The sequence below is a fragment of the Notamacropus eugenii genome, chromosome 4 (genome assembly GCF_028372415.1).
Source record: "Notamacropus eugenii isolate mMacEug1 chromosome 4, mMacEug1.pri_v2, whole genome shotgun sequence".
Classification (NCBI taxonomy): Eukaryota; Metazoa; Chordata; class Mammalia; order Diprotodontia; family Macropodidae; genus Notamacropus; species Notamacropus eugenii.
In genome coordinates this window covers 413,132,196-413,159,039 of record NC_092875.1, presented here as the reverse complement: position 1 = coordinate 413,159,039, position 26,844 = coordinate 413,132,196, and the positions used below count along the sequence as shown (strand labels likewise).

At 34.8% G+C, this 26,844-nt stretch overlaps 1 protein-coding gene across 7 annotated transcripts in view; it reads right to left on the bottom strand.

Moving 5' to 3' along the window:
- Nucleotides 1-26,844, bottom strand: part of EMB (embigin) — a 247,050-nt gene that overhangs the window by 113,357 nt on the left and 106,849 nt on the right. For 3 of the 7 annotated variants that reach the window (XM_072605669.1, XM_072605670.1, XM_072605673.1), the window contains exons 3-8: nucleotides 18,619-18,805; nucleotides 18,310-18,398; nucleotides 12,544-12,671; nucleotides 8,622-8,901; nucleotides 7,872-7,902; nucleotides 5,626-5,718 (exon numbers count right to left, since the gene is read on the bottom strand). In XM_072605669.1, the coding sequence (XP_072461770.1) occupies nucleotides 5,628-5,718; nucleotides 7,872-7,902; nucleotides 8,622-8,901; nucleotides 12,544-12,671; nucleotides 18,310-18,398; nucleotides 18,619-18,805 (806 nt within the window). In that variant the 3' untranslated portion in view covers nucleotides 5,626-5,627. Of the gene's footprint in view, nucleotides 1-3,173; nucleotides 5,046-5,251; nucleotides 5,362-5,625; nucleotides 5,719-7,871; nucleotides 7,903-8,621; nucleotides 8,902-12,543; nucleotides 12,672-18,309; nucleotides 18,399-18,618; nucleotides 18,806-26,844 lie in introns of those variants that run through there. The other 4 variants (XM_072605668.1, XM_072605672.1, XM_072605671.1 and 1 more) reach the window with 2 other exon arrangements.

The window sequence follows — 26,844 nt, the reverse complement described above, 5'->3', positions numbered from 1 at the left end:
CAGTCTTCAGGGCATGGAATCACGGGTAGCAGCTGCAGTTCCCAGATTTCTCGACCCACAACTGCCAAAGACAGCTTCAAAGATCAATAACAAAGCTCTTTCACCTCAGTGAGAAAGGAGCTAAGTACAGCCCTGGGGTGGGGGCAATCACTGCAGCAGCAGCGCCTACTTTTGGAGCACTCAGCTTAAAGAACTTGAGGGAATCAAGCAACTGATCTGGGTCTCAGTCCTGAGTGGTGGTCTTGGTGTATGGAGCTGGTGGCAGCTGTGGAGAGGGAACCCTACTCACAGTTCCAGGGCAGAAAAAGAGTGTTTGTGGTTGCTCATAGACCACGGTGCAGGGCAAGAGAAAAGTGAACTCCTCCCTTGATTGTGCCACCTTGGAGGAACTGAGAACTTACAGGTCCCTAGAGATATCACAGAGAACAGCTGCACAAAATCTCTGAAGCCTAGGGTAGCATACCCTCCACTTGACAAAGGACTCAAGTCAAGTAACTGGCTGATAAAATGCCCCAAAAAGAGGGAAAAAAATACTTTCTGGGTGAAAAGGTATTTTCTTCCAATCTTTTGGATGAGGAAGAACAAAGCATACCATCAGAGGAAGACATCAAAGTCAAGGCTCCTACATCAAAAGCTTCCAAAAACAGTATGCAAAGGTCTCAGAGCATGGAAGAGCTCAAAAAGGATTTTGAAAATCAAGTAAGAAAGGTGGAGGAAAAATGAGAGTGATGAAAAAAAATCATGAAAAACAAGTCAACAGCTTGCTAAAACAAAGGTATGCATGGGTATATGTAGGTATGTATATGTGTGTATTTATGTATAATACATACACACACACATAGACAGAGGGCACAGGGTGAGCTGAATATGAAAGAATACCCAAAAAAATTTACTGTTGAATGGAATGTACTAGGAATGAGAGGTAGAATGTAGCAAATCATCTCACATGAAAGAGGGAAGAAAGAGCTTTTACAATGGAGGGGAAGAGGGGGGAGATGAAAGGAAATAAGTGAGCCTTACTCTGATGGGATTTGGCTGAAGGAGGAGTAACACACACTCAATTGGATATGGAAATCTATTTTACCCTGCAGGAAGGCAAGGGGGAAGGGGAGAGAATGGAATAAATTGAGGGCAGGATAGGACAGAGTTAATGTGGTTAGTCTTTTACAACATGAGTGTTATGGAAGTGTTTTGCATTATTACACATGTATAACCTATATTGAACTGCTTGCTTTCTCAGTGAGGGTGGGTGGGGAGGGAGAGAGAGAATATGGAACTCAAAGTTTTAATAATGAATGTTAAAAATTGTTTTAGCTTGCAACGGGAAATTAAGATATACAGGCAATGGAGTATAGAAATCTATTTTGCCCTATAGGAAAATAGAGGGTAAGGGGATGGAAGAAGGGTGGATAATACAAGGGAGGACAGACTGGAGGAAGGGGTGCATGGGATCTATGGTGTCCTGAGGTGGGGGGGTGGGGAGAGATGGGGAGAAAATTTTGAATTCAAATTCTTGGGGAAGTGAATGTGGAGAATTGAAAAATAAATAAATTATATATTAAAAAAAATAAAGCACAATAGCATTCAGACACCACAATTTGTGCAGTCATTCCTTAATTGATGGACATCCTCTCAATTTACAATTCTTTGCCATCAACTAGGAGAGCTGCTATAAATTTTTGTACATATAGGTCCTTTTCCTTTTTTTTTTTAAATCTCTTTGGGATACAGACCTAGTAGTGGTAATGCTTGGTCAATGCATGCTTTTATAACTCTTTGGGTATACTTCCAAATTGCACTCCAGAGTAGTTGAATCAATATATAACTTCACTAATAGTACATTAGTGTTTTAACTTTCCCACATCCCCTCCAACATTTGTCATTTCCTTTCCTGTCATATAATGTCAATCTGACAGGTATGAGATAGCAGCTCAGTTGTCTTAATTTGCGTTCCTCTCAAAAATTATTTAGAGCATTTCTTTCATATAACTTTGATTACTTTGCCTGAAAACTGCCTGTTTAACCATTTATCAATTGTGGAATGACTATTATTTCTACAAATTTGATTCCATTTTCCATGTTTGAGAAATGAAATCTTCACAGAAACTCACTGTAATTTTTCCCCACAGTAATGATTTCCAACTATGCATTTCCTTCCATCCTATTTTTCTCCCTGTTTATATTATTTATCCTATTCTCTCTCTCCTTTTATTCTATCCATTCTCAAGTGTTTTGTTTCTGACTTTTACCTCTGCTAAACTACCCTCCCTTCTATCAGTTCCCTCCCTAACCCCAGACCTTCTTCTTTCATCCCTTTCCCTTCCTACTTTCCTGTATAAGACAGATTTCTACATGCAACTGAGTGTGTATATTATTCCCTCTTTGGGCCAATTCTGATGAGAGTTAAGGGTCATTCACTACCCTCCCTGCTTCCCCCATCTGCTATAAAATCTCTTCCAGGCCTCTTATGTCAGATAATTTGTCCTATTCTACCTTTCCCTTTTCCCCTTCTCCCAGTGCATTCTACTATGAGGAACATCTACATTTTCAAGCTAGTATAGGGGAACTGAGTAACCTGCAACTCAAGCCAGGTATACTCTCCATGTCTGCTACTTAGCTCTCATTCCACAATGCTAGAATAGGATTCTCAATAATACTACAATGCACCTCTCTTGCTACTATCACTAAAAAAATCTACCCTTTGCTCCCATCTCCATTCTGCAGCAGGCACACCTGGGAGAACCCAAAGAGCAGACTAGAGGTATGGGCATGACAAAGTCAGCTACAATCCTTACATTTTTTTTTATCTTGTTAACCATATTGCCAGGAATCAATGAAATTTATTCATGCTTGCAACTGGGGTTAAACAAGCTAAATCAGAACAAGTAGTCTCCCACTGCTTAACAGATTTAAGCTATTTGCCCAGCATATAGTAAGCATCTAACAAATGCTTACTCAGTGACTAAGTGATAAAAAGACTGTCTCTGGAGAATTAGTTTATTTTTCAGAGTATTCAAAGCTAAATAACAGAATAAAATCCAAATTGAATTTCTATAAAGATGATAGTAATATTTTAACTATAGTACCTTTATTTAAAAAGAGAGAAACTAGCTTTTTGTTGTCAAAAACATTTGGACAAGACACATAAAATACAAAATAAGCAAAATAAAACATTACTTATAATATGACTTTAATTAAAATCAAAGATACTGATATTAGAAACATCACCTAGACCCACATCCCCTTTGATTTGGAATAAACATAATAAACAAATATTTGGAGATATATACACCACGAGTATCTACAACAAAAGGATTTTAAAACCAACAAAAAAATGACCAAAAAAATGTTCTTTTTCTTTTAGGAAGAACTTTTAAAGAACATCTCATTCTAAATGAGACATGAAAGTCTACTAGTTCACTCAGAGTGTCACATAACTTCTGTTAGCCAAGGAACTGCATGGAATTATATGGAATATGTAACAATGCCTTAGCTTCTTGAAGACAGAGGCCACTTTGCTTTTTGCCTTTGTATCTTCGGTATTTAATACAGGGCCTAGAATATGGAAGACACTTCAAAAATGTTTGTAGATGGACTGATTGATTAGGTATTTAGATTAGTCATTGAAATAAAAAAGGTTAGACAGGCTGGGAAAAATAACACCTAGGGAATTAGCATAATATTCAACTCTTTGAGGTGTAGTAAATACACTGTGTTCAATCTCAGCCTTCTGGAGCAAGTCAGGGCTGTGGGGAAATCCCAGAATTACATATTAAGAGGTATAAAAGCAATCATCTCTAGATGTCACATCAAGGACCAGGCATCTCTAATAGTAATGCTACATAACAAACCTAATAATTAGCCAAAGAGCCAGTCTAGGGTAGCCAGATGCAAAGTATAAAATCTCTGGACATCTCCTGTGGGTCCCAGATGATGGTCTTTGAATTTTAAATAGCTGCCCCCCACTAAAACTAGGGAGCACTTTGACCCCAATGTGAGAAGGTAAGGGAATAAGAAATAATACAAACTGATCTTGGTTTGGGGGGGAGGAGTGACAAGATATGAATCTAATCAAATGATATAAAAAATATATTTCTTTCCATGCTTACATATACTAAGATTTACAGGTAAAAGGGTATTTTTTTATGGGAAATAGGCTACAATCGTTAACAAAGGAAGAAGGCATTGCTTTCCCAATAAGGGATGGGAACTGGATCTATGATTTCAATGGTATAGAGAATGCTGTAAGAAGGAAATCCTCTCTACCAATGGGATGTTGGCACTTTCTATACAACTTTAAGAGTTTAAGGAGATGCCTAGACCTCTGAGAAGTTGGATAACTTGAGTGGGGTCACAGAGTCACTATTCATTAGGGACAGGAAACGAACCCTGATCTTCCTGGATTCAAGGCCAATTCTCTAGTCAGTATGATATGCTGCCTTTCTCAACTTAATAAAATAAATTTTCACTAAGAGTGACCCTTTAATTTACCTATTTTTTTCCAAATAGGCATCCTTCATTTTGTTATCCCTTCAAAAATATTTCAGTATTTTATTAAGACACATGGTACAGGCTTTCCTTTTAATGTTATCTTTGGTGATTGTTTTTGTTTTCAAAGCACAAGGATCTACTAAGGATGTTCACTGGTATCTGGTATATTCTTTGAGAAAAAGCAAAAAGCTAAGATTTTTCATAACACTAGGGAACATCCTGCTGAGCATCATTTTACTTAAAAAAAGTTAATATCTGAATATCCAAATAGCAATAATACTTCTGCTTTTCACTAATACTGTGAAATAATCACAGCATAGAAATACACTTGCAACACTGAAATACGGATATGCTACTACTGAAGTAACTTATCCAGTACAGGGATGACATCATGTTTCTATTGCATGGTATTTCATTCTTTAAAGCAACAATGAGAAAAACCATATACTCTTAAAAAGAAAGTATAAACAATCTTGAAATGTGCAACTGTGAGAACACAACTTCCCAGGATTCTTCATTATTAAACGATTTTTCTTTTGCTGACTTGAAATTTCCTGAATTAAATAAAGTATTTTAAAAATGATTAATGACATTTTCTTTGACAAGTAGCATTATTATAAGGATTGTATAACATTGATGAAACAGTGCTGGAGGAGCGTGAGAATCACAAAATTTACCCAAATAAAGCCTCTAAACTAAATTCACAAATGTTACCATACAGAAGAAGATACAAGCAGAATAATCAGTAAAGAAACTGGGGTAAAATTGGTGGAAAAAAAGAATGAATTTATTCATTCCTCTCAGCACAAAAAAAAAAATAAGAAGTGGACTAAGAAGCTTATATTACAGAGGATGTGAATGCATCACAGTCTGGAAAAAAAGCAGAAAAAAAGCACAATGAGATCAAGGTGGGAAGAAGGCAAAACCACCATGATTTAGTTTTCAGGCAGGGTTACGTGCCCTTCTATGGAAATAGGCATCATGACTATGACTTATTTTAATTTTTGACTAAAATTCATGTTTCTTTTACATAATTTGTGCCAAAAATACGAACAAGTATTACAAATTTCTGGGTCATTTTATGAAACAAGAAAAAATGTGTATATCCATCGTATAGCTAGAAGTTAATTTTACCTTTAATTGGAGGATAGATTCACAGTGACTTCACTCTTTCTGTGCCTGGTTGTCTGATTATTCTTCTGTACTCCATTGTGATCTTCTGATTTTCTGCATGAAATTTAAACAAAAAAAGACAATCATCACATGCTTACTCTACATAACCTATATCAAGATCAGTTATCATATCAGGACATCAGTTAATATCATATAGAGAGTATCAATGCATGATTGAGTCTTCCAAAAACTACCTACTTCCCCCAGGTCAAGGGCGTCACCAAGCTAGAGAAGTTCCATTAAATGGCTTGGTGACATACTGCTGACTGAGGACCAGATTGGCTAAGTTTGCAGTAGTACACAATTTAAGAAGGGTAGCCTTCACAGCAATTCCTTTGGCCAAATGAAAAAGTTTTGTAATTCTGGGATTTACCATGAAGGTATTTAAATTTTATGCCATAAAGCACAAAAAGCAGTTGCCCTTAAGAATCCTCTTAGGCTTAAACTGGAAGATAGAAATGTTCTGCAAATTGGTACAGATCAAATTTAGGCTAGAGACAAGTATGTTGTGCACATATCAATGGAGAAATCAACAGATACATGTTAATATCCAATATATCCAATAAGTGTAATACCCCCACTTCTGAAATGTAAAACACTCCAAACGCTACATAGCCAGAGCATTTCTACAAGTAGAAATTTTATCTTTCAAAGCTGGTGTGTGTGTGTTCATCCTTCATTGGCGAAGAAGACCATACCATCAGAGAAAGGATGACATGACTTGCATCTGACTTTGTTTTGAGTGAGGGAGGGCTGTGCACATTACCAGCATCACTTCTCCTCCTGAATCCAGTGACCAAATATTCATCAGGATGACTAGAAATGACCCAGAATGAGGCAACTGGGGTAAAATGACTTCCCCAAGGTCACACAGCTAGTGAGTATCAAGTGTCTGAGGTGAGATTTGAACTCAGGTGCTCCTGACTCCTGCACTGGTGCTCTATCCGCTGCACCACCTAGTTGGCCCCAGCTAAATGGTCAAAGGATAGGAATAAGCAGTTTTCAGAAAAAGAAATCAAAATGATCAAGTCAGGAAAAAAAAAAGAAGTGAGAAAAGATGCCTAGAATATGTGAACATCACAAAATATCCATAAACTATAAATCTAAACTATTTTAGAGAAAATAAATGCTTAGGGACAGATTTAATTAAATTTCTTATTAATCATTTTGATGACAGGAATCCATAGACAAGAAAAGAAGGTAGAAGAGATTAACCCACACCCAGTCTGGATAATGGAAGTGACATAAGTTCCTTAAGACGTCTATATGATAAGACATTGGTCACAAATATGGTCATCTGGAGTTAAACAGATGAACTCTAGGCAACTGAATACGCATTTTTTGAATTGACTGAATGAACTAGACATATCTTAGTGTTGTGAAGATACTATTTTTGGTACAAGCTATCAAAATTTTTAACTATTGAGGAAAACAGATAAGTTATATCAATTTAACTTTTATAGTTTAATAATTTGCAAAAGAATTATTCCAGTTCAAGTGTGTTTGTTCTTTTCTCTCTTAGGCCTTAGATTTCGCATCTTGGAGAGATCATGAACCTTCTGTTTATATTGATTAAATATTTATAAAGTAAAATTTTTATTTATAAATTTTACTTATATATAAATTCACAACTTTATATCATAAATTATTTATTTATACAAAATTTATGTAATGAAGTCATAATCTATTAACATTTTATTTAGTATTAATAAATTTACATTTAATACACCCACAAATAGGATCATAAATATAAATATGAAAACATAGACTGACTGTAATTAACTTATTAATATAATAAATTTATGCTTTCTAATTTAATGATGAATTAATATAATAAAGTTGTCATGAACAAATAATAAATTCTACAGAAACTTCTATGAATTTATACAATATAAACATAATATTTATAATAAATATAAAGTGCATACTTATATTTATTATAGGATATTTATAAAGTAAAAGCTGGACTATCATGTATGAAAATTATAAGAATTTCTTTGTTTACATAAGAAAAGAGGAAAACAAGGAAATAATTGGACCTATGATCCTATTCATGCCCATTTTCCATTCTTATTTGTTTATGAGTTGAGCTAACCAATAATTTCAAGATGTGTTGGTCAACCTTTGTGGGGAAGAGTCTCAATCACATTAAATGTTTACTTTTTGCTCAGCTACATCGCTTCACATGACATCATATTAATACTTACAGATGTTCTGCTTGTTCAAAATCTTTTCCTCCTGTGTTTAAAAACAAGAACAATTTAAATCTCAGGACTATTTTACAATATTTCAAGGATCATGTATGATCAGTTTTCTATAAATGGATTTTTCCAAAGAATGTGAAAGATGATTAACATAGCATTTTTCAAGTTATAAATAATTTAATGGAGTTATGATGTTTTACAATTTTCTAATGAAAAGAAATAAAGTGGTACTGATGACACTTTATATATGAAAAATTTGTTTCTCAAACTATTTAGGTTCCTGTATATATGCTATATTTAAAAAGTAAAATTGACAAAATTTTTGATTCTCCTAAGTCTTCTACTTAATTAAAAATATGTAACTGAAGTCAAGAATGATTTTTTTTATTTTGCATCATTGTATCATATAGAAGGACCATCACAAAATCCATTCTATTGCATACATTTTTATATACCATAAATAAAAAGTATGTGGCTCATTTAGGGAACAGTGAGGCTAAGTAAAATTAGAAAGTACTCTATATTATATATATATATATATAAAGATATATATTTACATATGTATATATATATATTTATGTATACATGTATATATGTATATACACACATATACATATATGCACTGGGATAGAATAAAAGGCTACTCATGTTAACAATAGCCACCTCTGGGAGTAAAGTAAGGGTAACTAAAGCTTTTTCAACTTTACTGTGCACTGATGGGTCATAATGAAATATTTGGAATAACATTCCTACCTGAGGGCATCTGTCTCCTTTTGGTGTACAGCTCATACAGTAAAATGCCCGTTACTAAAAGAACAACTTCAGCAGTTACTGCAAGAAATGGTTTCAATGGCACCAGGTAGCTCAGCACTCTGAGGTTCTGCTTCCCTTCACTCTCCCCCAGGAGGAATATAGCGCGGCACCAGTAGAGTCCACCCTCTGTTGATTGAAGGTGTTTTATCTTAAGCTTTGTCTCATTATGTTTGGATGGTAGAATTTCATACTTGTTTTTCATTGTAAGATCAATGGGAACCTAATATAAGGAGACATTCAAATCACATGTGTAAGAATTATGTAGGTAGATTTTTTTTGGTTTGAGTAATTGTTTTTAAATTGGACCTATGATTTCTTCTGGGAAGGAATTTTAAAGGAGGAACTTCCTCTACCAAAGCAGACGGCACTCAGTCTTCAGATTTAGCTTACTGACATAAATTGGTCTGGGACTGTAGGAATCAAGTGACTTGCCCAACATGAGACATATCCTCCTGACTCCAAAGCCAGTTCTTTATCAATTTTGCCAGACCACCTCTCATAAAATTTTTCTAGATTTATTAAGTTGTTTAGGTGAGATATTCTCAACAAAAAAATGTGTCATCGAAAAAATTAAGAAGGAGCCATCTGAATCATTAAAAGCAAATGATTCCATTGAAAGGTCAATACCTCCAGTTTCACAGGTTCATAACCTGAGCATTGTCCTGGACTCCTCACTCTCCCTCACCTTATACATCTAGTCAATCATTAAGTCTTGTAGTTTCAAAACATCTTTCACATCTGACCCCTTCTCTCCACTCACAAAACTACTGCCACCCTAGTTCAAGCCTTCATCACAACTCAACTATTGCAATACTCTCATAATTGAGTTTTCCTGACTCATATCCCTCTTCATTCCAGTCCATCCTACACGCCAAAGTAATTTTGCTCAAGTACACCTTTGACCCTGTCATTCCCTTACTCTAGTGGCTTCCGATTACCTCTAGAATGAAACATTCTTTGCACAGTGAATATAACATAGTTATCATTTAATACTTGATTGCTATATGTAACACTCATCTTGGGTTATTAATGCTCATTTCCAGGAAAGCAAAACAGAAAATGTAATTCTAAAGAATCATCTTCCAAGTTTCCAAAATTCAACAAGGAGATCTCCTCTCTAGTCTTCTGTTCCCTTATTGCAATATCAGTTTGGATAAATCAGGGATTCTTAATTTGATTTTTATTGTGAAACCCTTTGTCAGGCTGGTGAAACCTTCTCTGAACAAAGATTTTAAGTAGATAGAACAAAATATTAAACTCTTACAAAGAAAACCAATTATGTTGAAAATACTGAAAAATTACAAAGAAAACCAATTTTGTTGAAATCCAGTTACACACACACACACACACACACACACACACACACACACACACACACACACACACCTTTCTTTATATATGTAACTTTCAAGGACCACACATTAAAAACCCTTGAAACTACACATTCTTCAAATTCATGATCCCATAATCATTATGGGGAAACGGACATTTCAGAGCTAGAATTAAGAAACAGGCGTGTTCTCTCAAATATTCTTAAAATACAAAAAGGTGACCCTACTACACAAGAATAGCATCTGAAAACTGTTGGTCAGTCAAAGAAATCTTACTTTAAGTATGCCTCTGAAGGAGAAAATCCCCAGTCTCTGCTAACAGAAGACCAAAGGGCAGTGGTTAAATATGATTTCTTTAGCACTCACTGGTAGAGTAGGAACAGGATGAAGATGGGATGTCATCTTGAGTAATGATATGTCAGTACACTTAAATCTGACTCTTTCCTTTTTCTGGATTTTTTGGATGGGGTAGAAATTCTTAATATCCTCTATATTCTATTTAGCTTTTCAAGGTTTCTCCTATTAAGATACTGTCTAGGACTATTATCCAATATAATATAAATCAGTTTACTGGTTGAATTATCATGACTATATATCTCAGTTAAAACAATTTCCAAGATCTAATTAAGACCTAGTAGCCTGCTTTTTATTATCCAAACTCAAGACCTCCTGCCAGCCATCTGGGAGCCCCTTTAAGAGGAGGTTGGTCCTGGGACTAGAGAGAAATATGAGTATATATTTATTGTATTCATAAATACAATAAAAATAACTTCATATCATTCTTTGTTTACACTGAATCAACAAGTACTTCTTAAGTACATACTAGGCACCAGATCCCATCAACTACTCTTTCCTATCATATGTACAGATAACTGGCAGTTTGATCATAACAGTTTAAATGTTGTGGAAATCCCATCATTTAGCCAAACTCATTCACATGAATGTTGTCTGATACATATATTGATGGCTTGGTCTTTTCCCTTTGTTGCACAAAGACAAGGAGATATGACATCATAAAGTCACACCTAAATGTTATCACAGGCTTCACCCCTCTGTACCAAAATCTCCATTGGTTGCACAATGGCATTGAAAACTTACTGTAAAAGAATTGACTCCCATTCCTCTGCCCTCAAAAAGCTGAAACAAGATCAGTCTTGCATGTGTTGGAATGTCTTATATTTGGAAGCTCAGCACAGCTGCATGCTAGTATCATCTGACAAAGCAGTTTGTCGTTGATAGGAATTTATTTTCACTCCTAATTAGGTGCTACAGCAGAGGAGGAGAGGATAAAATGGTGACATAATCCACAATGGAGAGGTTGTGATGAGCATTGTGGATTATCTATGTCTTTATAGTTGGTGACTGGACAACCTACTCTTCCAGATTACTGGAAATTGACTTTCTTTAGCTTCCCTTGGCAACCTGCCACTCCTAGACCATCTTGCCTTATTTAGCTGGTAAAACCTATATATCTCATTTAAGGCAGAATAAATGCGTGTGCAGGTTAAAATAAAAACAACTTAGGAAAACTTGAGGTTTTTCTTTTCCAATCAATCTAAGTTTGAGGCAGCTATATGGCGTAGTAGATAGAATGCCGGATGTAATGTCAAAAAGACCGTAGTTAAAATCTCAGACACATACTAGCTGTGTGACTAAGTGGGTAAGTCACCTAATGGTTAGGTTAGGTCCTAACCTCTGTCTGCCTCATTTCTCCATCAGCAAAATGAAGTTAATCTAGTACCTACCTCTCAAGGTTGTTATAAAGATCACAAGAGGTAATATTTGTAAGGTAGTGAGCAAAGTGGCTGAACACAGTAACTACTTATTCCCTCCCCATCCCTTCCCTCTGTATTACAGTGGTAGTGAGGGAGGAATGGGAAAAAGACTGACAGATTTCTTTCAAGGGCTGGGAGGAAGAGTCTTTAACTGTGATTTTCTTGTCACACACACACACATACATACACACACACACACACACACACACACACACACACACAACCACCATCACTCTAAAATTCTAGAATGTTAGGCATTCATGTAGATCACCGACAGGTGAAGCGACAAGTTTAATCTCCCAGAACCAGTACATGTCACAGAAAGGACTAGAACACAGGTCTGCTTGATTTAGAGAATAGCTCTTTATCTAGTATGCAAATGCCTTATCAACTTTAGAGTTAACAACATGGGATGATAATGAATAAGGTATCTTTCCTCAGGGATGTATTACTCCATATCCCCAATTAAAAATGCAAAAGGCTAATGAATTGTGCCCTCCTCTCAAAAAGATTGAATAAATTACTAAATCTTTTAAAGTCAGTTTTATGCCTGATGAGAAGTGATTTCTGAACTCTTAACTATAAGATAACATATTTGCCATTCATGCCATTTGTTTTTTCTAAGAATTCTAACTTAGAGAATAACATGGAGCTCATAAATTTAAACAGATCTAAGGTCCTGGGTCTGTTGTTAAAGATGTAATAAAAAGTTTCACTTGTTTTTCTTTTTCTTTGATCAGAAAAATCAAATCCTACCTTTTCACTTCCATTACTAGCATACCACTTCCACTCCAAAGGGACATAGTTTTTACTGTTACAGTTCAAGACAGCAGAATCCCGTTCATAATTAACCAATGGCTTTTCTTTTGTATAAACTTCAGGAACTAAGGAAAATTAGGAGGAACGTACGGTTAGTAAAAATAAATTTACTAAAAATAAACAAAAAACAAATTTGCATTTTAAATACTTTCTGAAAGAGTTCTCTCATGTTTCTAAATGATTAAAGACCTGTAATGTGGTATTATTTGCTTTTTGGTTCCCTACGTTACTAAAATAATGTCAGAAGTAATGAAATGTTCATCTATGTTTCAGTTTAACATAGTAAGTTCTAATAAAAATCTCATCAAGGTTGATCAAGAAAGACTGGATTAGAACACAGTTCTGAATCAGTATTAGTATGCATTAAATGTAAAAAAGTAATGGAAACTTAAGAACAATGACTAATGAAGTGACCTATCACTTCTAAAACACTGATGGTAAATCATGCTTCCTGTCTTTTAACAAAGAGATAACGGATAGTGGAGAATGAGGCATAGTTTATAAACACTGTCCACATGAAGATTGTGCGTGGGGGTGTAACTATACTTGTTAAAACATAAGGTGTTTATTTGGGGGACAGAGTTGGAAGGAAGTAGAGGGGAAGTGACAATAAGATACTAAAAAAGAGGAAGAAATGAGGGGAAAGGAGATAAATGAATCATCGAAAATACACAGAAAAGAAAAAAGTTGAAAAGGGGACACAGAAACAAGTAGTCAGTGTCAGATCTGCTAGATTAAAGTTGAAATATACAAAACAAAAGCACTCCTTTTTTCTATTCTTTGTATAGGTAAATGCTTATCTGTTTCAAGTTAACCATAATAAAAAGTTTGGAAAAAAAAGCTATGGAGAATCAAGAGTTTTGACATTAGGAATAATTTATTCAAAATGATCAAACTTCAATGAGACCAATGTTTCTAAATCCTCCCAACTATCTGCAAGCTGTCTGTTAATGGGATGGAGACAGGGATGTGCTGGTATTAATGTCTGACAACTAACTTCTTAGTTAGAAGGCTGGGATGGGGTAGAGGAGACACAGATAACATTTTTATATTTAATTTTCGTTATTCTGTCCATCACTTTCCTAAGTCCAGACAATCAACAAAACAGTAAGGCAAGCCTTGATTTGTAGCATTTGCCTATTTCTGAGGTATGAATGAGCACAATGAACATTTAAACAATTGTTCTTGAGACAATATGAGCTGACTTCAGCATACCACTGGATGAAGAAGTAATTAGCCAGGTGAGAGCAGAAATGGCACTGAGAAGCCTGATTATCTGAGTGGTCTTTCTAGTGTGTCTGTATTTCTGTGTTCTACTAGGATGAGATTCATGTGCTGGATTGTACTAAGGTTTTTAAGGCATAAAGAAGAGAGGGGTAGGTGGTAACATGATTCATAAAGGTTATTTTAGAAAAACAGCTATGTCTGTGAATCCGATTTTGTTCATAACTAAACAGATATGATTTTAAGGATTCTATACATACACACAAAGTCATGGGAGTAACTGGCAACTGGCAAGAGATTCATATTAGAAGGAAGATGTTGGTGGCTCTAGTCACAACAATGAAATAAATCAAGTAGTGTTTAGGGTAGAAAGAACTTTATCAGTTCTCTCTTCACAATGTATCTCTAACCAGAGGGAGAGGCATCTAGAATAACTGTGTATGATAAAAAAGAAATTAGATTTAATGTAGAAATGTCAATCTGTGCATCCATATCATTGAAGATTCTGATGCAAAAAGAGGTGGGAAAATGTAACACTGGCAAAGACAGAGGCAACAGAACTGAATGCTGAGCTTGCACTTTCAGTTCAAGGTAACAATGAAAACAATCAGTCATAGCAATATAGGACCACATACTTAGAACTATCTATATGAGATCTTCAGGCAATCTAATCCAGCACTCTCATTTTGCAGATGAGGAAACTTAGCTCATAGGAGCTAAGTGATTTTCCCAAGGTCAGAGAGGTAGCAAGTGATGGGGCCAGGAATCTAATATAGGTCTTTTGATTCCAAATTCAGTACCTGTCCCACTATAGCATCCAGGCTGAAAAATAGTGAATCCAGAAAGACTGCCATGACAGTTTTATGACAGAAAAGTAAAAAGTATTTGTCAATCAAAATTTCTTGAGCATTTACTACGAGAGGTTGAACAATGAGCTAGCTGAAGAGACTTAGTCTGATGACAATTACACAATAGCTAGTATGTTTCTACCCTTTCCCACATAAGTGTAAATGAGATCCTTCCAAATCAAGGCATTCCTTGACTGCTCCTTTGCAATAAAAAGGAATGGACAAATTACAAGTTACAGTGGGTCTCAATATCAGCATAGCACAGGAGAAAAAAATAAAGAACATAGGTCAATTTTGACCAGCTGATGTGACCAACAATATTTTGAGCAACATGTATCTCATAGACACTGTAAAGGCTGAATTTTTTAAAGCAAGTGGGAACTTCCTATACCAAGTGATGCACCATTCCCCTCAAATCATCTCTTCTAATTAAGAGAGCAGATATTGTGGCAATGCAATAGAAAAGGAAGTGCTTCTCTTACATAATTGTTTGACCCACTTTTGGCAAAGGTATTTGTGTAGGTTCAGCTCAGTTTTCTTCTGCAGCTGGCTGTCCATCAGCTAAAAAGGAATGCTTAGTCCTACAGATGGAGGCAACCTGTCAAACTAACATCGGAAACAGTCTCGTGGTCCAAGTGAACAATTTAGCTAAACTGGTACTGGTAACAAAATTCTCCAGAAAATGAGTCAAAGTAATATGCTTCAGTTTCTTCTTGAGAAACAGGACTAAATGTTAAAGGTTAAGTATGCACACTGCCAACATCAGAATGTTGAACATCAAAACATCTGTAAGTATAATGAATTTTGTGGAAGTAGCAGTCTTGGGTCACAATGCTCCCTGTTTTGGCATAGGCAGGGGATTGGGATGGAAACTAGTCCTAGTCCAGAAACCAACCACATGCCATCTTTTAAGTTAAAAGTCATCCCTGGCTCATTAGCAGAAACAAGTTCAGAACACACATTTGGGTTCCCTTTCTGGCACCTGTTACCATCCTGACAGCCAAATACCAAAAGACAGTAGCATTTTTTTTTTGTCATCACACTAATCAGCTCTGAGGAGGCCGTTTTATAATCTCCTAGTAATAAATCATCTCTGGCTTGCCCATTAACAGAGACAGTGACACTGTTGTTGAATTGGTCCCAGGGCTCAGACTCGTACACTTGTACTTAGGCACTTAGTAGCAGACTTCCATTGCCCTATTTAAAACTGAGGCTTCCAAGAGGGTTTCTTATCCCCAACTTAAAATTCCTCTGATTCTTTAAAAGGGTTTTTATTCGCATGGCCTTATTTTCACAGACACTGATATTTTCTTCCACTTTTCTCCCTTCCTCCCCCTGGGGAGGGGTAGGAAAAAACCACACAAAGGAAAATGACTCAGTCTTATCACTCCAAATCCTCACGGACTGTTGCCTGTTCTTAACATGAAACTGCACTAAAAGCTGCATTTGTCTGTAATTTTTCTTTTGTAAATGAACTCACATGTAAATTCACCAAATAAATATTACATTCAAGTTAAACAAAAAAAAGCTGAGGCTTCAATAGACTTTCAGGAATGTACCGGACCCTACTCTTCCAAAAACTGAAGTTAAGACTTCTTCTTGGGAGAATGGATAAGTCACATACAATGAATGTGGAGTAACAGGAAGACTGAGGATTTGTAAAATAGCTGTGCCTTGAAGGTCTGATTAAACAATTGCAACATGAATTGTTCTATTAAATTGTGCTCTATTTAATCTATTTAAATTGTGTTCTGATGAAATTAACTGTTTCTTCAGGCAATATTCATTTTTTAAATGACTTGTAGGGCAGGATTCTCTCCTGGAAAAGGAGCCAGAAGGGATACATTTATTAACTTTACAAATACCTTCAGGATACAGGGTATGTTTAAAGTTGCATTAAAGTTAAATGCACATTAAAAACCAATAAGTTCAATTGAAATGTTTCCATCTAAATTGCAAAAAAGAAAAAGAAGACACTCTGCTAACACTCAGGTATCTTTCTATCTAAAAGAATGCTTGAATAAAACCACATTGGCTTTGGACTGAAGTTCTAGTAAGAAACAGGAATTAATTGAACTAAATCAAAGTGGAGAAGTACTCAAAAAGTGACCTCTGAAATATAGATGTAAATGTGTGTATGTACATGTGCATATCATATATGTATACATATATACGCACGTTATTTGGTGTTTGGGGAAAAACAAAAAAAAATAAAACACTAGAAGGGAAGAATGAAAGATTAAAAGAAAAAAGGGCAAAATTAGAGATTGCAAGTAAAAAAATATCACGTTTAATTATATTGTACATCATGAATTAGAAATGAGCACTGTCAAAGCAGCATTTCTGCTTTGTACAAGTGGAATTCTTTCATCAGAAGAGCAAGCCTTAATAAAAGAAAACACAATAGGTAATGTCTAAATATTTGCTGACATTTATTCTATTTGTCTCTTTTCTTGAACTTGTTAGGATTTATTCCACAAAATCTATGACTTGAACAGGTGATCTGAGTCAGTATAGCCATCAAAAAACATGTAATGGACACATTCTTTGTGTCTATCAAAATTCTAAATGAGGAAGAGGGGGTAGGAGAAAGTGAAAGGAAGAAAGAGAACAAAAGGTAACAGTTTCTGTCCTTGGAGACATACTTTACACAAATAAGAGCACTTAAAAGTATGTTATTAACATGTATAAAGGGAAGGAGAATAGCCTGCGTGTGTAGACAGTACAATGATACAGAGAAAAATGAGTAAAGGAGAGATCCGTATTGAATCAAGATCACCAAAAGGCAATGAATTGTGGCTATTGACTGGGACAATTAAATTTAAACTTCCTCAAAGTACTAAATAACTGAAAATCAAACAAAAGCCTTAAGACTTATTTATGTTTAGTCTAACCTGGACCATGTTGCTGTCATGGTCTAGCTACAAAAATACTTTTACTCATATTACTTCATTTTGCCAGACAAAAATTCCTTATCTCAGAAACTTGTCAGTTTCTGACAAGTCATCCTTATTTTAATAAGAAAGTAGTTTATGAAAATTCATATTTTGGAGCTTTTTTTTAGAAATACAGAAAATTTTCATGAGGTCTAGAGGTTCTAGAAATGTACTTCTCTGAAGACTAATGGATGGACAAGATCTCAAATTCCTAATCATTTTCTTATATTGTACATGATTTTTTTTTAAGGAGGAGGTGGTAGAGAGAGATCCAGTCACTGTAAGGAATTACTGGTGTGAAGATTCTCTCCACCAATATTAAATATTCAACTCTTCTCTAATGGGTAGTCCTAAAGTACTATGTGGGATATCAAGAAGTTAAGTGCCTTGTACTTTGTCACACAGCCAAGACATAACAAAAACAGAACTTGAATTCAAGTAATCTAGACTACAAGGCAGGCTCCTTAGTTTGTGACACTGCCCCCTCATATTCAACATAGTGTGGGTGTGCATAAAAATATGTATGTAGTGTGTACACAAATATTTGTGTATGCATATGCAAATTCATTGTGTACATGTCAGATATAATTATGTTCTATTGACTCCATTATTTATTCATTAGAAATGTAACAAAACTATGAGGCCTTATCATTCCTAGAACATGACATTGACATGGTTAAGTTCTCAGTACTGACCTTTAAAGTGAAATGTGCCTTTTCGTTCCTTTATCCCTTCAAAAACACAAGAGTAGCTGTCCATATCCATTTTATCAGTGATCATCAACCTAGAGAGAATTGAAATCATTATGTTTGTGCTTTTATACATTTCAAGAATGAAAAATGAAAAGATGTAGGCATAGAATAAAACATAAGCTTAGGCAACATAAAAATACTATGAAGTGAATAATTGGGGGAATAAACACAGTATTTTGAAATAAGTCAACAAAAAAATTAAAATTCAACTAATGTAGATTTTTTTAACAGTCAAATTCCTGCATCACTTACCTGATATGAGCTTGCATGACATCTTCAAATACTCTGACACCACTTGTTTTATTGATCCGATAATCCCCTTTTTTCCAATACACATACACAAATTGTGGGTGCCTGGTGGTACTGAAGTTACATTTTAGTTCTATGCTAGCAGGGTTTCCTATTGTCACATTTTGTTCCACAACAGCATCAGATGTTTCTATTAATTAAAAAAGATAAAGGACATAAAGAACAGGTATTGAAAATTAAACATTTATAGTAGCTTCCAAATATTGATTACAATTTTATAGTTTCTTACCAAAAGTTTTTTAATTGTTTGATTCACTTTATTTTTTTAAATTTGAAATAAATTAATGTTAAATGACTAATATGGAAATATATTTAATATGTCTGTACATGTATGAAGGGAGGGAGAAATTTTAAAACTCAAAATCTTATAAAAGTGAATGCTAAAAACTAAAAATAAATCATTTTTTAAAAAAAGAAATTAATGTTAATAGAAATGCACAGCTATATGCTATACTCCTATGGTGCTTATTGCCTTGTTTTCTCAATTAGATTTTAAGCTCTTTGAAGAGTGAGAGTAAGTTTTGTATTTCCCTTTATAGCCACAGCATAATGACTGACAATGAGAAGATATTCAATAAATCTATCTTGCTGGTTGAAGGGTGTTCTGAAAATATGATTAGAGTTGCATGGAATTTTTAGTATAAGGAAGAATTTAAAAATAGTTTCTGAATCAATCCTGATAATAGTTTAACTTTTCAACTGCAAAATGGGGATAATAATATCTATTTTAACTACTGTACAGAGTAGTTGAGAGGCTCAAATGAGACAATGTATGAAAAGTGCTAAGTGTGATAAAAACTGTTAGCTATTACTTGAAGTCTTCTTAAGAGTATGAGTTTGAAGCAGAAAACTTACATGGAGCTATGTAAGAATTCATTTTTATGGTTATTATTGTTATGAAGAGGTAGAACAGTCACGAATAAAAAGCTGCCCTCAGAAGCAAGAGGAAAGTTCAAAGTTCCTTCTCTGACACTGTATGACCCATGGTGTATTACTTAACCTTTCAATTCTATAGACAACTCTCTAAGACAAAAGATGCAGAAAAGGGGCTGCTCTGCACTGGATAATAGGAGTTACCTCAACCAGGAGCTCCCCACATCAATTAAACCCCCATCCTTATTGTTAAGTCGCGTCCTAAGGGTATGCTATTGCCAATGATATTTCTTCTTACATAGCTTCTTGAAGCTTCCCATAATTCTCTCCAAAACTCTCAATTCTCTAGAACACTCTATCTTCCTTCCCACCCACCCTCAATTAACAGACTATATAAAGGACAGGATGTGTGGAAAAGCTGGATAGCAAGTAGCTTTTGTCCAATAGCTTACAGTGTCATCACTTGTAACTACATTTAAAAATTTAGAAAGTGAGAAAATGCTTTCCTGAGCAGCAATCAAGTGTAAAGTTTTAAAAACTGAATGCACAGGTAATCTGAAGTACTTTGTAGGCAAATGCTTGAAATAACTGCTTGTACAATTCAAAAACAGCTGAATGGAATATCCTGCTTTAAAAAAGAGTGCTTTTGAGTATAAAATAATGGAGCTTAGAAAGTAAAATTTTGTGAAATCATGATCAATTAAAAACATAGTATAGGTAGAAATAGTTTTGAATACCCCTTTGGGACCATCCTTTCTGGTTTCAATTCAATTCAATTAACATTAATATAAAGACCTGATGCTAGATTACAGAGAAAAAAACAAAAATGAGACTATTTCTGCTTTCAGGTAGCTTACATTCCATTTGAAAGGATTCACTATGTAAAGACAAAGTATATATGGAATACAGTTATTTCAAAAAGAAGAAAATAGTGACAACGGAGTGAATTGGTAAAGATTGCTTGTAGGAGTTCACAATTGACCTGTGCCTTAAAGAAAGACAAATCTGTTGGTGTTTGGAAAACCTCAAGGATGTAAAAAATCAAGTTATCTTCTTTATGATGAAAAATGCTAGCCACCTCTAGAAAAAGAATTAAATGTAGTCTCAATGCAGATCAAAGCATATCGTTTTTTACTTAATTTTTTTTGTGCTTTCTTTCTGTGTTTTCTTTCACAACATGACTAATGTTTTGCATGTTGCACATATATAACCTATCAAATTCCCTGCCTTTTCAATGATGGAGGAGAGGTAGGAGTAAAAGAATTTGGAGATCAACATTTTTAAAAATGAAAAGTTAAAAATTGTTTTTGTAGATTTTTACATGTAATTAGAAGAAAAATAAAATATTTAATTTAATTTTGTTTAAAGAATCCAATCATTTAACTTACTTTCACTCAGGGTCACATCCACAAATGAAAGTAATGTTTTAACACTATGTACTAAGCATTATCTTATGGCTACAAATGGAAACACCTTCAAACAGAGTTTACAATCTAGTTGAGACAGTGAGACTAAAACACAAGAATTATTGTATAATGTTATAAGTGTTCAATTTAGTGCTATGAATTAGCTACAAAATCACATGAGTGCTGAAAAAGTCAGATCACATATAAAGTAAGAGCAGTACATCAAAGTAAAGAACCTAGGATTTGAAGTGAAAAGGCCTAGGTTTTAAGTCCTACTTCCATTTCATTGTAACTAGGAGACCTGGGACAAATTATATAGCTTCTTGGAAGTTCAGTCTCCTTACTTGTAAAATGGGGCTAATGATATGTATATACACTTCTTACCTGACAGTGTCATTGTGAAGGTACAGTTGGATAATGTGTGTAAAATGATCTGTAACTGCAATGTTCTTCTTGTGTCAGCTATTACTATCAGTTTTGCTACTGCAATTGCAAGGACAGAGAAAATAACAAGAGCAGACTTGATCCAAGAATATAGGATTTAAACTAAGACCTGAAAGATGGGCAGAACTTGGAAAAGTTGAAGCTGGAGATAGAGACATGCAACATAAAAGGCACGTTGTTCCAGTGGCTGGGCACCTTGTGAGTAGTGAACTAGAACACTAGACACCTGCTCATCAAAATGGGAAGGCTACTGCCCACAGTAAAAAAAATGGTACTATCATCATCTCTTCCCTCAAGTTTCCTTTCCCAAGACTCTCTTAGCTTTTTTCATTCCATTAGGAAATTAGAGTTTGGGTAGCACTTTGAGGGAAGATTTAAAAATGCATCTCCTTATTTTTTTCTCCTACAGCAATGTTCTTCTATGAGGAACATTCTCATTCTGAGCCTATTTTCTTTAAAAAGAATTGAGGTTTTAGTTTTGTATAATACAATACCCAGTGAAGCACCCACTGGAGAAAAAAGTACATTATTAGTGACACAAAGAAATCAAAAGATTCAGAAAGTACACACATGAGACTGGAAGATGAAAAGGCTGTGAAACTGGAAATAGTTATTTTGCAAACTTTGGAAATAAAAGGCCTAAAGAACTGGAAATAAAGAGGGTAGTATATTACCCTCTTTAGAATGGCTGAACTTCATGGTTTATGGATATAATGGTGTATTATTGTACCATGTGAAATGATGAGAGGCAAACCTGGGAAGACTTTTATAAATGGATACATAATTAGTGAGCACAACCAAGAGAACAATTCATATAATAACAAATACACTATAAAGACAAACAACTTTGAAACACTTATGAAATGACTACAGACTTGTGTTTAACAAGCATAAAGATTTAAATTTTTAGGATAAGAATTCATTATTTGGCAAAAAATTTGGGGGAAAGCTGGAAAGCAGTCTGGCAGAAATTTGGCTTTGAACAATATCTTGCACCATTTACCAAGATAATGTCAAAATGGATACATAACCTAGATACAAAGAGATCTATTATAAGAAAATTTGAAGAACATGGAAAATATTAGGGGAACAAATTTATGAATTAACAAGACGTAGAGAGCTGTGTGGGGTATAAGTTGGATCATTTTGATTACGTTAAAGTATAAAGGTTTTGTATAAATAAAACAATGTGGCCAAGATCAGAAGGAAAACAGAAAGTGGGGAAAATGTATAGACAATTTCTTAGATAAAGGTCTCATATCTCAAATATATTAAGAACTCTGTTAAATCTATAAGAATACAAGTCATTCCTCAACTGGTAAATGGTCAAAAGATATGAACAGGCAGTTTTCCAATGAAGAAATCAAAATAATTTATAGTCACATGAAAAAATGATCAAAACTATTATTGTTTAGAGAAATGCAAATTAAAACAACCTTGAGATAACATTTTATATCTATAAGATTGGCTAAAATGATTGAAGGGGAAAGTGATACAAATGTTGGCGAGGATGTGGGAAAATTGGGACATTAATTTACTGTTGGTGGTAGAACTGTGAACTGATCCAACCATTTTGGTTGAAGAGCAATCTGGAATTATGCCCAGTTATTAAACTGCCTAAACCCTTTGACCTAGCAATACCACTACTAAGTCTCTTTCCAAAGATGATTAGGGGAAAAAGAAAAGAATCGACATGTTGTAAGATATTTGTAGCAGCTCTTTTTGTGGTGGCAAAGAAATGAAAATTACAGGGATGCCTGTCAATTGGGGAATGGCTAAACAAGATGTGGTATATTATTATGATGAAATACTACAGTGTTATAAGAAATGAGTTCAATGATGTTAGGGAAAACATGAATAGACCTACATGAAGTAATCAAAAGTGAAGCAAGCTGAACCAAGGGAACGTGGCGTACTGTAAAAGCAATACTGTTTTAAGAATAACTTCGAGAGACTAAGTCATTTCGACTATTATAAAAACCCAAATTAGCTATAAAGGAACATACTATCTGTATCCAGAGAAAAAATTTGATAAATAGAAGTACATACATATATATGTATATAATGGTTTTACATATATACTTTTATTTGTGTCTAATGTTACTCATCTCTAGGGCAGAGGTAGGGGCGGATAAAAAAAGGGAAAAAGTTCACAACTTTATTAAAGCAAGTTTTACATAATAGACTTGCAGTTTCATGTGTAATCATCTTTTTTCTATTCTACTATATTATGGAAATGCTTGCTTTACTTTTTAAGTTCAGATAAAATAAATTAAATTTAAAAAGAAAAAAATTCTTATGAACTCTTACAACCACAATTTCAGAATACCAATGATGAAGCACCCTTGTCCATCTCCTGATATTGAGATCATACATTCAAGATGCATAATGAGACAGACACATTATTTTGGACATGGTCAATATCGATATTTGTTTTGTTAACTAGGAATAGTTGTTAGAAGGGCTTTGTTTGACTTTGTTTTTCAATAAGGGAGAAGTTGGGGGGAGAGGGAGGCTAGGAATAGCCCTGTCTACCCCAACCCCAGAGACAGAACAGGAATGAAAGCAAGATCGGAGCGATAATAGATGAGCAGAGCATCTTTTAAAGTTTTATGTGTTGGATTATATTGTTTTTGTATTTCAGTCATGTCTGACTCTGGTAAAGATACTGGAGTGGTTTGCCATTGCCTCCTCTAGCTCATTTTACAGATGAGGAAACTGAGGCAAATAGGGTTAAGTGACTTGCCCATGGCCACACAGGTAGTAAATGTCTGAGGTCATATTTGAACTCAGGCCTTCCCAACTCCAGGCCTGGTACTATATGCATTTAGCCTAGCTGTCCATTTCAATTACAGACTTTTAAAGAGCATTTTAAAAAAGCATTTCTTCATGTGGGAGTTCATTATATCAACAAAACCAAGTCCGATTTCCTAATTTCATGATTTATTCTCTTATCTTTTATTTTTTAGTCATTTTAATATTGTTTTACAGGCAAGAAAGAATTGATACCATCAGTGTTTTGATAACAATCATTAATGAATATCAAAGGGCTTTACAGTTTTTTTAAAAATCTTATTCTCAAATACGAGTCATTTTTATAGACATTGTAGAAAAGGAAAGTAGTGCATGCAATTACAAATCTATTATGTAGATTTTGCTTTGTTTTATAGTTGAATAACATACTTTAAAATCAATTAAAATTAATTTATATACTTTAAGATAATTCTTTGTGTGTACTAAGTGCCAGGGACAGTTCTAAGAGTCAGGGATACAAACGCAAGCAAATAGACAATCTTTAACCTCAGGGAGTTTACAATTTAATAGGGAAAGCCAACACACAAAAGCGAAGCTAGCTGGAAAGAAGGGGTTAAGGGATGTGGTATAGAAGTCCAAAAAGTCAGAAGCACTGCAGGAAGGGGAATGAAGGATGTGCTCACCTGGGCCCCATCACAAAAAGAAAAGCCCTGAGGAACTAACTCAACAATAGGAGAAAGGGCAGGCACAACAGAGGAATATACCAGGGAAAGAAGACAGCATGGGATGATGGATGTTCCAGGCCAAAATAGCAGATGACACAGAGTATGCAGGCCTAGAAGATGAGAAGCATGATACTTTATTATAATCTGTGACTGAATTCTCGCAGCACTAAGAATATTTATGAAAGGGTGCACCCCAGTTTCTAGGGAAGATATTGCGTCGCTATTTTTCTTACTGAGCTATGTCTTTGACTGATTATTGAAAGATATGAAGCAGCTAGATGGAGCAATATTGGCTGTAGAGCCAGGAAGGACTGAGTCCAAACGCAGCCTCAGAAACTTACTAGCTTTATAAATCTGACCAATTCACTTAATGTGACTTGTCAGTTTCCTTATACGGAAACTGGGAAAATAATAGCACCTATCTCCCAAGACCATGGTGAAGATAAAATGAGATATTTGTAAAGTGTTTTGCAAACCTTAAAATACTATCATTTTTATTATTATTAAATATATCAGTGGGGGTTTGTGAGCTGCAATTTCAGAAGTATGGAGTCCCATGAACCCGAAGTATCCATACTCTGTAGGACAAGACCAGCAAGAAAAGTAGGGGGTAGGTTGCCTCTAGCATGTTGCATGTGTAAGTAGTAAAATATGTGTTACATGTATATGCCCAATATACATTGTATATAAAAGCACATAAATTATACATACACAGAAGCCTCCATTCATAAAACATACCTAGAATACATTGAAACAATAGAAAAGGTAACATACTAGATAGAATTTTTTTCAGACACACATGCAGTTAGCTTTAACAATACAAGAAAATCTGCAGAGTTTACATAATTGAAACATTTGCAAAATGGTGACTCTTCGGAGACATGTAGCAAATATTGAGAAATTTTGGTTACCTTATAACTACTGAAGTTAAGATTTAAGGCATATTTTCTGCTAGAGAAGGTTCCTGGCTCACTGTTTTCCCCCATTTATACTTGTAATAGACATTAAAACATTTACTGTTATTTTTCCATTTTGAAAATTGATTTCAGATGTGTTTTGTCATTTTGGAGACAGATGACAAAGTGGTAAATGTTTCTACTTACATTTTAACAATGTATTTCTACTCTTATTTTCAACAGTTGAATAGTCATTGTTAGTGAATGGCAAGGAATAGCCGCCCAATTCTTGCACAACCATTATTCCCAGAAAAGAGAACAAAGTAGTATTTCAAAACTTATAGAATCATCAGTTAAAGGGAAGCTGCTGCAGTGGCTAGACACATTGCCTTCCCCGGCATAGAGGCCTGCTACACTATTTTCAAATGATTTTACCAACACAATCCAAACCAATTCAAAAAACAAACACTCAACGAACACATCTTGGTGCTTAAACTAGACATAGTAAATTGGGAGATGGGACACTGCCAGCTCCCGCCTTTTCGCACAGTAGTCCTACAGCACTGGTTTAGGGGACACTGGATGCCAACAACCATCTTGCTTAAACTCACCAGGATCCAGACATCCTACAGTCATTTTTCTCTAGTTTCTCAGCCCATCATCACATCCTGCCTTTTCTTTCACCTTGGTTGTTTGCCTTTTCACCTCACTCTATCAGAGAATGAGGTAGATATAATCATTTGGTTCTAAGTACTGTTAATCATACTCCCCTGATAAACACAAAAGCACTCAGTCTAATAACTTCCAAGAGAAGGGATGTTAAACTAGTGGCATGGATTATATGCCATACAGAGATTCATCTATTCGTTGGCATTTGACAAATATTGATTGACTCATTATATGCATGCGCATATGTATGCCTATGTATATGTGAAGCCACTCTGCTTGGGGCAGTCAAATCAAGATATGGGCCAGTTAAAAAAAAAAAATAAGAGAAAAGAGATATATGAATCCATAGCCTAAACATGAACCTTTTCAAAATGCTGATGTAAATTTCTTTGCAGCTATTTT